This window comes from Choristoneura fumiferana, chromosome 4 (genome assembly GCF_025370935.1).
Source record: "Choristoneura fumiferana chromosome 4, NRCan_CFum_1, whole genome shotgun sequence".
NCBI lineage: Eukaryota > Metazoa > Arthropoda > Insecta > Lepidoptera > Tortricidae > Choristoneura > Choristoneura fumiferana.
In genome coordinates, this window is record NC_133475.1 from 985,386 (window position 1) to 1,000,279 (window position 14,894).

Sequence of the window (14,894 nt, forward strand, 5' to 3'; positions counted from 1 at the left end):
ATTCGACTACGTATAGTACTAGCTATACGACAAAAAAACATTGAAACTTAGCATAATAGCAAATGTGGTCAAAAATATTTAGAATGACCCTACCTATCATCCCCTCAAACCCCTAAACCCGACTGCCAAACACCCTGTATATTTTTTAATTACTAATCTAAACAGCTGTCGATAAATAACATTTCTTCCTTTTATTAAATCACACATTTTAAAACAGTATGTGGGTGCCCGGAATAACAGCATCAACAGATAGTCACCACAGGATGTACCATTTACAAACACATCATCGGGTTTTGCCCACAAACAAAGCTAGTGTTTTGAACCCACTCTCGGGAGCACCTGTGACTACATTCCTTTGACGCATTCGTAAATGATTGCGATAAAACTTCGGATGTATCTAATTGATAGGAACAGATTTTTGATACCGGGAAAATGCATGCTTTCTACGGGACTTTACTTTTTTGGTCACTAATTGCCCGCACCTTAGTTCGCGCCTCTTCGACCCGTAATAACCTTGCCAGAATTAAAAATTGCTAAAGTTGATTTGAAATACGTAACTTTTTATTAGATCATCTGGAGATCATTTTCTATACCGGGTATGGCCTGTAATACGAGCAAATAATTAAAACATAGATCGTCCTCGTCAAACTGAACAACAGAAGTTCAGCGACTTTTAAAAATAATGGACTCTAGATTTTCCTATTTTCATACAAATTAAATACTGCAATCAATGTACGCCATCCTAGAACACAACTGGGGGCCTACCACGCTCTCTTAATACGATTCAGTTTAGGCTCTAAACTGAACTGCATCGCTATTTCGTACCACGACGTTACTTTTGCGATTAGATATTTTGACTTTGACTTTGACTTCCAATACGGACTTAAATAAAATAAGCCACACAGCAAAAGAATGATTCAACAAACCCACTCTAAGATCTTATCAACGCAAAGGACGCACTAACAACATTATCGTTACTACTTTGAAAAAGCTCGTATCTCAAATCAGCAAGTCAACCAACTGAACCTTGAATCCACTACATAACGCTCACTTAGTAAGGGCATCGCTTTGGAGATACGAGATTTTTCAAAAGTAATATCGCTATTTATAAACAGACCGTGTCACTCATTCATACATCGGACATTGGAGAGGACAGACTACTCTATACTGATTTAAAAATGCAGTGTCTTTATTTGCTTCTTCTCGTAGCGGTGTGTCAGGGTTTGGCTGTTCAGAAGGTGAAGGCACCCTTACCGAGGCCTGAGATCAAATCGGTCACGACTCTAGACCCACTATCTATTCAGGTGGAGTGGAATCCTGTCCAAAGTATTGACGAGAAGGACCCTGTCATTGGATACAAGGTAGGTCATATTTTATTACTTTGAAGTTCGGAATTAAAATCAAAAATCATTATTTTTGTAAGTAGACTGCATTGGATTTTGAAAACTTCATCACTAGGTATCAAGAAGTGCCACAAAAAACTCGGCAGTTTATTTTTTTATTTTTCTGTAATACAAACATAATGTCATGTTCTAATTTGCTTCTAATCCGCAATTTGATCATATATTAATAGATTACCTAATTCATGTGGTATCTACTCTTATCATAATGGATACATTTCAACTAAAGCTTATTTTGGTTTTTTAGCCACGCAAAAACCTTTATTGATTTAAAAATTATTCCATTAAGTACATTAATTATTTAATTAATTTAAATCCAAGTTATTAGCTTCTCTCGTCTCATTTGCTCTAAAGTCAGCCGGCACAAAAGTGAGATAAGTTCAGCTTTGCGCATTATTATACCAACCTAAAGACCTTTTACTAAAATACTTATTGACACCATTTCTGATAATTTACTATTGTCAGCAGCTTGTTTGATATATACGTCCCTGCTGACATTCCAACCTCCAACTTACTCACAGTATTCATCTACTTATAAGATAATTTAACTAGGTATGACTCATTCAAATCTTTCCTCATCACAATACGAGTACATTATTCCTCAACTTGTCTCACTCACACTCCGGGAGCCCTCTATTGTATGAATGAGATCACAGGACCTACGCACTATAAACTGCTTAGACTATTTTTACGGGTCGTAGACCGTGTTTATCTTATTTTTTGTATTTTGTATGTTTGCTTAGAGGTAATAAACAAACAACCAGACTTACAAACATTCGTATTTGTAATATTAGCAGGACAATTGTTTAGTTTTTGTGTAAAATATGCCCCTGTTATCACTTATCGCATCCTAAGTATAGGTTCAATGCTATTCAATGTTTTGTAGCGCAGCAAAATAACCACAATGTATTTGATAAATAAAGTAGTTCACTCACTTGAAACAGGAAAAATGTTTTATCAATATTATACTAACTCAAAACAATCTGTACAAGAATCAATAGAATTTCATCGTACGGTTTCATTTTCGCTGCAAATGAATTTTATTCTCAGTCAATTGTATTTGCAAGCTTTAGTTTAGGTATTCTATGTAGCTTCAACTGTCACGGTGCCTGTATGTATGTCTGTAATCAAATGTTGCAAGTTTAATTCGACCCAATTCTAGTTATAGTTGTATAATGTAAGGTGAAACGATAATACAAGTAAAGTCAATAAATAGCTGACATTATTCTTTTTTTTATTTATTTTTTAAATTTCAGATTAAAGTATGGGAGCTGCCACCAATCATAACTTTCAAATACGTTGTAGTGGACGGAGTCATGAAACTGGTGGAGGATGTTGTAGAACCCAAGGTAGGGAAGCTTTAGAAATATTTATGGAAATTTGGACATTTATAAACAAGACTTGCTAAAAACACTAGATTAAAAAAAACATATAATAGAAAAACAATAATTATACTACTAAAATAACAAGCATCGAACAGCAGGGCTACTATGAAACTCGAAACTCGAAGTTCGTGTCGTGCGATCCCTCTGACACTTATACTGTTTAATACGAGAGCGAGAGGGACGGTACGATACGAACTTCGAGTTTCGAGTTCCGTAGTAGCCTGCAGTATTTAATTTGGGCTTTACGCAGCATAGTTTTGTGGGGTGATTCTAATAAAAGTGGCATTATAATCTGCCAATGAGTTTTTGAATAAAAAGTACATTAAATATACGTTTTTCAGAAAAAATCAAAATTGACGTTTGTAAACATAGACCTTTTACACCGAGGCCAGGCCATTTTATTTATTTATCCTTATTACTTTAAAAAATAAATAAATGTAAGTACCGATTTTCACTGTAGTCTGTCTTGTCCAAAAGGGACATGCTCCCGGTTTTAGGCCTGTGAATTATTTGTGTACTATTTCACAAATTATATTTTATAATATATTGCAAAAACAATAATACGATATTCATTTAATAATAATACGGTCCTAAATAAATCATTTTTATGCATCAATATTCAGACTCAAAGTTTGTCCAGCGATTTTTTCACTGTAGTCTGTGTGTTCGCATTGTTGGGTCTCACTCACACACGGAGAATGATAGACACACCTTAATCATCGGTAAACATTCGGCCAATATCTGGCTCGCTGCCGTACGGAACGGTTAGAGACCTTCTGTCATAGTTTTGTGGCGATTAGTGATCGAAGGCGGCAAACTGGAGTTTGTAACGGGTATGTTAACTTTACATTGTCTCGATTATTTTATGTTATTTATATGGGACGTTATTAGATAATCATTTTAATGTGATATTATGACGTATTTACTTACGTTATTAAGAGTGGCACATTCTTATTTTTGACGGTTTTAGAGTAAATGTCTTTTGAATCCACTTTTCACTTTAATCTGTGTCACTTTAATCTGTAACTGAAGCACAGACTAAAGTGACTCATGGCAGAAAAAAGTGAACTATAAATGCATATTATTTCTAAGAATAACTTTATGGACTCTTTAAGTAGTACTAACAGTGTTCTACCAAAGTAAATGTAGAGAATTGCTTTTTATTAAACTAAACACTTATAATTTCATTTTGTGTCTGTTTATCTATCCGCACTAGATCCATTAGTACTATAGCTGTAATTTTGCGTAAATATAGCTTTTGCACTTTTTTTTTAAAGTATCCCCCCTCTAAAAGTGAAACTATTGGCTTGAAAATTAAAAAAAAAACAATCATGGTGATCCTGTTTATAGCTAAAATTTTTACAGTTTGTAAAAAATCATTCGTATAAAATAGTGGTGTCGTTACTTGTTTAAAACGAATTTTTCCGGGTTATTTTGCCTAGGTACGTTCTTATTTGGCCAGTTTTTACTATCTGATGTCATTCATTTCATAGGAGGGACTGATTTGATTGCATTGTATTGTAATTAATTCGTAATATTTTAGGGCCGACATGTAATGGGGAAACCAAAAACTAAACAAAAGTCAAGAGAAGAGAGGTTAGCATGAAAAAGGGAGAACGAAAAGAAAAGATACGAAAAAATAAAAAGAAATCCAGTACTCTATGCTGAGTTCCAAAGGAAACATAAAGCACAATATCAGCGAAGAAAACAGGAAGGAAAAACAAAAAATATACATGATTTAGCAAATCTTTTTTGTTTTACGGCTCCATTTTAAAAACTCGTAAAACAAAAAACATTTGTTTAAGTGGTAGGAGTTTAGGGTTAAAAGGATGCTAGTAAATTACAAATAACCCTGTATAAAATATGTATAATTTTGAAATAATTTTATTTTTTTATATATGCCTCCAAGAGACTCATATTTTTTTAAGAATTTACATTTAGGGGCTGTTAAAAGTTGTAGTGAAAAGTTACCAGGTTAAAGAGAATTATATCAAAAATGAAAAGAAATGTATCATAAGTTTAAGTGATGCCGTCTACGTCTATTCGAACAAAACAAATAGAGACGGCATCACACCTAACCGCCAGTTCACACTAATCATGGATGGTGGTCACTACTAGCCTGTCTAATTTAACTTTAGCCTGCTTCATCAATATTTCAAGAACCATAACTCTTAAGTTTTTAGGAATACTTTGTTCCCTTTAACATATTTGTAACAAATGAAATACCAAGAAGCTGTTTTTATGCAAAAAAAGTAAAAAAACATATTATATATTTTTTTTTTAATTAACTTTAGCCTGCCATGCCACTTTTATTAGAATCAGCCTGTGGCAAGCTGAAACGTTGTTTTTAACCCCCGATGCAAAAATAAAGGTTTTATAAGTTTGATCGCTATGTGTATCTCTGTCTGTCTGGCACCGTAGCTCTTAAACGGGTAGACCGATTTGAATGCGGTTTCTTTTTATTTGAAAGCAGGTTTTCTAGCAATGGTTCTTAGACATGTTTTATCAAAATCGGTTCAGCCGTTTTCCAACTTTTTGTTGGTTAGGTTAGGTTATTCAATGTGGCTTTGTTAGTGTTTTCTTCGATCATGTATGTCTTTTTAACCAAACTAAGTAGGTACATTTTTTTACAATAAGTCACTAAAATTCTGATTACGTGTTTTTTTTAATTATCTGAAACATTCTAGCAGGTTGGGATAGTTTGATTGAATACAATAATAATAATTTTTTCGACCAATTTGGACCACTGCGTTAGTAACACAAATCCAATCCAATCCAATAAGGCGGTAGACATGGCACATTTCGATCGGTCAAAATAGGCAAGTCTGAAAAACTGTAAGACAAACAAAAGAATTCATAAATAAAAAAAAAACTTGTATCTACTCATCTCGGAAACCAAGGAACAGAAAAATAAAACTTTTTTTTTAATTTAGACATCGATTGTTTAGATCATAAGCAGTAAAATTGACTATGAAACATGATTATCTACATAGAATACAACGCCTGGCAGTACGGTATAAAACAGAGATGATGGAATAAGTTCATGTAACTCCTGTTATTTCTACAGATCAACGACGCAGAAACTCCTCCCGAAAAGGAAGCCAAGGAGATCGTGGTGCAAGGTCCCTTGGTTTCCAAAGCCCTGGTCCCAGACCTGAAGTTGAATGTGGTGCACGAAGTCAGAGTCCGTGCCTACACCAAGAGCCAGGATGGGCCGCTGTCGGGCTTGACGAGGATACAGCTCCAAGACACAGAGAAGCCTGTAAAACATGATAACAACGTGTATAAGTTTGTTTAAAATGTATACTCGTATCGGTATATTATGCCTTTTAGTTGTGGAATAATGATATTTAGTGGAAAAATACATTTTTAAATTGTTTAAAATAAATGAACTATCCTGAAGTAAAGTAGGAAATTGTTTATAGTTTATTGAAATGGACCTCCGCAAAGTATCAATGCCTGACTCAATATAGTACATATTAGCAGAGGCCGCGAAATAGGGGATTGCCGGCTGAGTAGTTATAAATGGCCGAGTGTTAACGAGGCCATCTAGAGATACGAGGCCGACAATCCCTGTTCGTGGACGAGGCTTGCAGTGCTTTTCTCAAATAAAACCAAGGAAATAATACTATGTCACTTGAAGATGAACTCATATCGGAAACAGTAACACTTATTTGAATTAAAAAGCACTCGTTTTAGGTATAAACCATATAAGTATTTTTTTTCTATTCCCGCTTTTTCAGCTATTTTTGTAAGCTGTTCGGGTTAATTTTTTTGCCACCAAATCATGAGATGATTTTATTCATTAAAAATTAAATATTAACAATTAATGTCAATCCTTGTTTATTATATTGAATACCTGATTTAATTTAATTAAAATAGTCTAGTCAAATAGAGATTAAAAAGTAACATTCACGAACTATGTTTTTCTTAATTTGCAGTATGCTATAGATAGGTAGTCAATATAAAAGAAATAAAACCCACTGAAACAAAAGACAATCTCTTTGCAGGCCATGGCCAGCAATGTTGTATGAAATTCCATTACTATCCTCTAATTTGAAATTAGAACGAATTTTCAATAAGTGCTATTATACAAAGACGTAGGTACTTGGCGTTCTATTATGACAAAGATAAGGATGACATTTCCTTGGATGTTTGAGAAAAAATATTTAATGGCTTAAATTGTTACAGTTTTCAATGGTAACTAATATTACACTGTGACACCCAGAATGTTTTTGTATTAATTCTTCTTACTCATAATAATTGTAAGTGGATATTGTAAAAGTTTTGAAACTTTATCTCATCACTTAATATCTTGTGGATAAAGGGATCATTATGGCTTCAAAACAAGGCCATCGAGCAAAAACTAAAACCACGTCGACCCGGATTACCTACTCGACAAGGATAGTGTAACGCATGACACCTGACAAGGCATGTGTCTGTCAAAGTGACCGTATCTACTTGTTCCAGGCCGGCAACATACCAATATGACTCTCCTTGAGTTGTTGATACTCACGAGAGGTGGTGATCATTTCCCATCAAAATTGCATGGGTACCGTGAGATAGCGATAACCGAATTCCTTGCAGACCAATATTCGGGCAGCAGTTAGTTTAATTATATTTATCAAAACACACGCGAAACCAAATCAGTAAACATTCTAAAACAAATTTTCAAGTGCCTGCACAACACGAATAGCAAAAACACGTCGCGCACCAACTGCACATTTATTTGACACAGGATTTAAATATCTATTGTATTTACAAGGTAGCGGATGGTAGCGGGCCCGCCGGGACGGTAAAAAGTCGCGTGCGCCGCTCACCTCAGCAAAATGCAATTAGATGCGTCTCGGGAGGATGACGCGACCGGCATGCATAGGCTAAGAGCTGGAGGTCTGCTAACTGTCATCATTTTGAGTGACATGAAATTCGAGATGCCTACAAACAAAATAATAGATAATAAAGAAACTACAAAATTCTACACAACAAAAACAAGATAAAGAAGAATAGAAGATAGAGTGCTATGCCCTTATGTGATTTGCCACAAGAGCTTGAATTATTAGATCGGACAGTATGATCGTTCATTCCGATTAGTTACCAACCTGGTGTACTGCCTTTTCGGCGAAATATGTTCCGCCAAATTTCACTTAGGTAGCAACCAATCTTTCGCCGAAGTTTCATTTGGCAAACTAATCGTTGGCATAACTTTACTTCGCATTTTTCTTATTTCGCAACATTTTTATATTGCTTAATCACACTTTTATGTGGCAAATAATTATGTAGCAAATGATTGGCTTAAGTAAATAACAAATTTTCAAATAACATTGCAAAGATTTACTTCATTTTGATTTATGCGAGCGAGCGAGGCGAGCGAGCATGACGGTTCGGAGCAGGAGCTACTTGGATAGTTTAGGTTCAGAAGGCTAGGTGGGTGCGAAGCGGAGCGTAGCTTTCGCCATAGCCTTCGATGTTAGGTTTTTTTTTATAGCAGCCAGGATAACTGCCACTAGGAAAGTAGGTGAGATGCCATTCAATATGTTGCTAAATTAAGGTATGCCAATCAATACATTTGATGAAACCATAAATGACATCTAAAAAAAATCCAGGTAATAATTTGCATAATAATAATTTATCGAATCATTAGTTGGGAAATGATATCAGTGCGAAACGTTGAGTTGGGAAATAACATTTCGCCTAAATAAAAATATGGGATAAATAGTTTGGGGACTCATAATTTGCTAAATAATGTTTGCCAAAACATTAATAAACCTAAAAACCTATCTTTTAGTCTATCTTTTTTAAGCAACATGCTATCAAATGTATATGTCGCTAGAGTAGAATTTTCTAGTTGACAGACGCTTCGTATGTATTGTTATATGATATGCAAACGATAGTCAACTTTAAGGTGGTAGACCACATATTTGGCTGATAGTACCTGTTGTGCTGTGCCTGGAAAAAACATACGTTAAAGATGCAAAGATAGACGTCAAATCTTATAAATAAGGAGTGACTTTGGAGCTCCGCCCCATTTTTAGGTTCACATAAACATAGATGTAATGGTTTACACTGATTTTGTTGATAAATCCCATTCCAAAATGAAATAACGCAAAACGCTTACTTTATAATTTACCGCAACAAATCACTGTACGATTATTACACAATAAAAACTTTACTTCGTTAGAAAAAATACTATTTTGAGACCGTCGTCTCCTGTACTACTTCTACCCTCGCCGATTTACATATAAATTGTAGTTAACTCACGTGACGTCTCTCGCTTTTAACTGCCCTAACCGCACCCGCGCGGCTTCAAAAAACCAATCTACAGACCTACGTCTGTCCTTAGCTCCACTCTTACTATGGAAATTGTGAACAATTATTTTCAAGCATCAGGGTAGCTGATGCGTTTAAATTTGTAGTTAAGATTTTTACACTGAAAATGTACATTGAAATACAAGATTGTGTTCAGTCTATTGACTAAAATGAAAAATTATGAGGACCTACGTGTATTCCTTTATTTTATTAAAAACCCGACTGCCTTGTAAAAATATTTCACACTTTTTGATGGTTTTGCGAAAAAAGTAGCTTTTTTCACCATGTATTGATTAAATTGATTTCACGGATAAATGTGATGGCGTCTCTGTTTGTTTTGTTTGAATAGACCGAGACGGCATCACATTTATTCGTCAAATAAAATTAATGAATGGGTGGTAAAATAGCCCCTAAACGTATTAAATAAACGTAAAATATATTTTGGAACGAACTAATTATTAGCCTTCATTTGTCACCCTTTTTATAGAATTAAAAAAAGTAATCCCCCTTCTTTAATTTCTTTGCGGACGCCTTTTTGAAATATTATTATATCCTGTGAATTGTCCCGTGCCATTTATTTATTTATTTATTATCCTATCAGTCTGACAGTTTTGACGAATCTAAAGACACCGCAAATGATCAATAAGTGTAACCGTTTAGGCTACAGAAAGTACTAAAGAAATAGATACATGCGTACATTCATACACACATACATACGATCGAAAACTCTTAACCCTCCTTCGAGCAGCCGGGGAAAAAGACCCCAAGCCATCAAAAACGGATATTATTGTGCCTCACAACAAAACACATAAAAATCAATGTCTTAAAGCCAAACAACAATTACCAATCCCAACAAATGCACTTTAAAATTTCCCAATCAACTGCCAACTAGCGAAAAGACCGTACCCATTTATTTACTTCCGAATGCGTTCCCTCGCCGTCCATAACCATTGTCAAGTTTTTCTATATCCATCATATCAACCATTTCATACAATAACACTCGGCGACTCGGCGAAATATATCCAACTTAGTGGACGGTGTAATTCAATTTAGTAAATTAGATTTTCCGTCGAGTTACCTGCACTCCCTCCATAATATGTGATGTTAGATATGGCGTTACTGACAGCCAACGTTTGACCAAACGTTGGAAGTTGGGAAAAATGTAAGCACTATTATTTTTAGTATTCGCCAAATGTCTTTTGCTCTTGGATTAGTTGCATATATAGAATGTGGCTAGAATTTAGTCGTGTCGTAGGATATTCTGCTTTTATAGTTTTTACAAATAATCCCACGATGTTTTATTACAATTGGCAAGTCTTAGCTGCGAATTTTTAAAAAAAACATGCTTATTTGGGATAGGACTTCAGAAAGAGCATTGTAGAGTAGGTGGTCAATTTGTTATTTGGCTGCCTTACAGGAATTGCATGAGAAATCGAAATAAATCGTACCTACTTTGATTTTCACTCACTAATTATATTCTCGCAACGAATTAACTTAAAGAACTTAATCCACACATTCTATTTTTAATTAAAAAAAAGATTTATTATTGTATAAAATATTATGTTTGACTTTTTTTGGTCTGTTAATAGAAAATGAAAGTTAAAAAAAGACCCAATCTCAAGTTCGTCAAGCGCACTATAAGTTTGGCAATATTTGGCCAGCACGGGGGGTGAAATTAGATTGCCACAAGTGGGGTCAACCGGCAGTCGCGAAATGGACAATGGGACGACGAAATATGAAATTATGGGACGGCTAAAAATGGCCAGAAATAACAATGGTTTTAGATTCCCGGTTGACATTAGAAAAATGTGATGGACGTTACTAGAAATACACCTGCAGTAAAAATAAAGTTTTTTTTCATTTTATTTTAGTAAGATTTCAAAATAAAAATTATTTGAACCAAAACTTACAGATTAAAGCTGCTTAAATTGTTTATAATTTTTAGGGTTTCATACCTCAAAAAAACGGAACCCTTATACAGGGTGGAAAGTTGAGATGGGGCAGCAATAATGGGTTAAGACACTAACTTTAGTTAAAATGTAAAATTTTTAGTTGTCTACATACTGTTTAATTTTCTTTAAGCATAAAGGATTCATATTCGTAAAAAAACAACATGCGAAAGTTTCACTTTGCAAATTAGTACCCTACGAACAGTATGGAAAAAGTTTTCTTTGATTTGTGGGTGTTCTAGTACTCTAACCTAAGTTGGTCTCAAATAGTGTTTAATCCTTGATAGAAATGGACCGATTGGCATTAAAAAAAAGTCAAATCTGTCGATTTTCTCGCTGACTGTACATTTTATCAAAAATCTGTGAATGTCGATTGTCATCACTCAAAAAGTTAGTAAAGGTCTCCTAAGAGTATTTTCGCGTAGCAGCAAGGGATCTAGTAGCTGCCCTTGCTGCCCCATCTCAACTTCCCACCCTGTAGAATCACTTTGTGGTTCATTTTTATGTATGTATTTTATGTGTCTGCCCTTGGAGCAACGAAACGTCAACGTTCACACAATCACAAGAAATAGTCATTCATACAAATTGTCTTAAGCGGAAAGCCTATAGGGTATTTCTGGTTATCTCAGAAACTGCAAAGGTATGAAGGTAGCTCTTATTAGCATAGCAAATTAGAAAAAAATCTGAAAGCCTTAATATTTTATATCTGCTTATGTCAATGACCATAAAAAATTACCCCAAACTGCGTATATTTTGCTTAGAAGAAAGGCTCTTCTTACACTGATATTCAAATATATCTCCAATGTACGTAACTTAGAATTAGAAATAGTGCGATAAGAGAACGCTGTGGTGTGAATGAAGGTATAGTCACACGGATTGAGAAAGGGATGCTTGGATGGTTTGGGCATGTTGAGAGAATGAATGAAAACAGATTGACTAAGATCTATAGACGAGAGTGAATGGAACGTTGGGAGATAGACGAACGTACCACGATCAAATCGGGGACGTTCTGAAGAAAGGTCGGGTCAGGAGTACTCTAAACCGACGTGCATGCATTATTGATGAATGTAGAGGAAGCGAGAGTTGTCTGCCAGAATCGTAGCAAGTGGAAGGATGTAGTCTCTGCCTACCCCGTTGGGAAAGAGGCGTGATTTTATGTATGCATGTATGTGTGTACGTAACTTTCAGTGCGTGAGTCCGATCGTAATAGAATTAATTACGAAGCTAACTTTTAATTTATTGCAATCCCTTCATACCACTAAAATCAACATCTGGTTACTGTTTATGTCTGTAAAAATCAAGCTCTAACGCATTCAAACTTATAATGCGAGCGTTATAATTATGTGTCAAAGCAGCATTTTCCGCACTCCATTCTTGAATCAAAACACGCCCCGTTACCCCCGAGAGTGACTTGCGTAAAATTGGAAAGCGAAACAAGGTGAAAAATATTATCAGGCGGAACCACTGAGGCACCGGTGGGACCGCCCTTGTTGGCAGTTAATGTTTTAACTCGAGAGGTTTACGAGAGATTTGAGGTGGGATTTTGTGTCTTTTCATTTTAATCTAAGTAGTAATTTACAGGGTGAAATCGAAATTATATATTGATGGTGGTTGTCTTATGAATTTCAGGTGGTCGTACTTCAATGGGTCATCTTATATACTTCAGGTGGTCGTCTTAGATACCTAAATAAATAAATAAATATCATGGCACAATTGACACCAATACTAAGCAAAACTCGTATTATGGATACTAAACGACCGATAAATATACTTATATAGATAAATACACACTAAAATACATATTAAACTTCCAAGACCCGAGAACAAACATTCGTAATATTCATACAAATATCTGCCCCGGTCGGGGATCGAACCCGGGACGTCTTCGTAGTCAGGTTCGCTAACCACTTGGCTATCCGGTGTTGGCTAACCTACTGCAAGGGTTGTCTTATTATTTCAAGGGTCATCTTATGTACTTCAGGTGGATGCCATATATATTTGAGGTGGTCGTCTTATGAACTTCAGGTGGTTATCTTATACCGGGTGTGGCTTGTAATAAGAGCAAAAAATTAAAACATAGATCGTCCTCAACAAACTAAACAACATTAGTGCAGCGAGTTTTAAAAATAATGGAGTCTTTGAATTTTCCTTTTTTCGTACAAAATACTACAATCAATGTACGCCATCCTAGAACACAATTGACGTCGCCTGTCACGTCGCTTCTTGAATAAACTTAATGTATAATTAATTAAAAACTAATTATTTTTAAAAGTAGCTGAACTAATGTTGTTCAGTTTGAGGAGTATGATCTATGTTTTAATTATTTGCTCATATTACAGGCCACACCCGTTATATTATATTTCAATGGGTCATCTTATTTCTTATTTGCTTGATTACTGTAAACGGCACGTGTACTAAGAAATAAAAAAACTTGGTTTCCCGCGTTCGCTCAACCGAATTGCACTTCAAAAATAAAACCGGAATCTTTCCAATACTTTCGCCGGAGTCAATGAGGTGACAAGTCTTCCGGCCGCCGTACGGCGCCGTAATCTCGCTTATCCGGTACAAAAAGGCTCGGCAAGGTAAATTCATCGATAGTCAATTGGGCTTACAAATCGTGGGGCTTGCTCTAAACGGCTTTCAGCCGGGACACAGGGCTGTCAACTGGTGTCAGTTGATGGTTCGAAGTAAATTTAGAAATCCATGTAGCTTTCCAACTACTAAAGGATTTTTAAACTTTCGTTGTCGTTTTTTTTGAGGTATCCTATCTTAGGCCTCTACGTTGGCAACGCATCTGCAATACCCTTGGTGTTGCAGATGTTTATGGGCGGTGGTGATCTCCTACCATCAGGAGACCCACTTGCTCGTTTGCCATCCAGTCGAAAAAAAAAATTTACTCATATCAAAAATATCATATAGAATATCAGCGCTGCAGGCTGTCAGCGGCCGTTTCAATTTTGCGGGGACACGCAAAATCGTGTATTTTCATTTTTGTTTTATGTTTGTTTGCTGTTTATTTTTTTTTTGTTGTATTTGTGTGTCCTCGTGAATGTGAATAAATTTCTACTTTCTTTCATATTTATCACGCTAAACAATGACACAGAGTACATAATATAAACAATGAGTAGGTAATAATTGCGTCATCGTTTCGACCACATTACCTCAGTGTGCTCGTGCCCACGACCAGTTTAATGTGGTCGAAACGCGAGGTCATTCAAACCACTGTCCACCATGACATTATTTTTTTGTTAATAATAGCAAAACAAGAATCAACGTTGCTTGGGTGGGACTAGTCGGTCACCTTCACTTTCCTGAAGATTTAAATGAGCAAGAAAAAGAAAACCGATCTTTTATTTCGAGCTCCGAACGCACGCTAATTAGTTGTAACTTAGTGGCGTTGTTGTCGCCACCTAATCAACAAAAAAAACAAATATAAAAAAAAACTGTTGACAACCCTGCGGCCGCCGGTCGTAAAGTGCGGCAAGGGACGTAATGTCCCACGTGCACGCAGCCACTCGCCGACCGGCAGGAATGGGGGTTAGCTTCTGATAGCTGGGCATCGGCTATTTTAACACTGGATCTCGAACTATAGTTAAATGAAGATTCTGACTATTCTGAGGCAAAAATTGACTTACTTATACTGTCACTGGAACAAAAAGGCCAAGTGCGAGTCGGACTCGCGCACGAAGGGCTCCGTACCATTATCTATACAACATTAGACATTAGCAAAAAACCGGCAAAAAATCAAGTTTTATTTTGATTATTTATTTTTAAATTGATTATAGAACTAAATATTCTGTGAATATTCCAAGCGTCTAACTGTTGCCGTTATTAATATCAAGCAATAAAAACGG

The 14,894-nt window shown here is 35.7% G+C and overlaps 1 protein-coding gene across 1 annotated transcript; it reads left to right on the forward strand.

Annotated features, from left to right (window-relative positions):
- Positions 1-1,117: 1,117 nt before the first annotated feature.
- LOC141427235 (uncharacterized) lies at positions 1,118-6,192 on the forward strand. The gene is made up of 3 exons (XM_074086460.1): positions 1,118-1,361; positions 2,657-2,749; positions 5,853-6,192. The coding sequence occupies exons 1-3, from the start codon at positions 1,179-1,181 to the stop codon at positions 6,081-6,083; spliced, it is 507 nt and encodes a 168-aa protein (XP_073942561.1). The 5' UTR covers positions 1,118-1,178; the 3' UTR covers positions 6,084-6,192.
- The last annotated feature ends 8,702 nt before the right edge of the window (positions 6,193-14,894 follow it).

What these genes read in the sequence shown, in the direction of transcription:
- LOC141427235 (XM_074086460.1), top strand. Translation starts at nt 1,179, where the DNA reads ATGCAGTGTCTTTATTTGCTTCTTCTCGTAGCGGTGTGTCAGGGTTTG. An exon ending in ACCCTGTCATTGGATACAAG is followed by an intron (nt 1,362 to 2,656) that starts GTAGGTCATATT and finishes TTTAAATTTCAG; the next exon opens with ATTAAAGTATGGGAGCTGCC. An exon ending in AGGATGTTGTAGAACCCAAG is followed by an intron (nt 2,750 to 5,852) that starts GTAGGGAAGCTT and finishes TTATTTCTACAG; the next exon opens with ATCAACGACGCAGAAACTCC.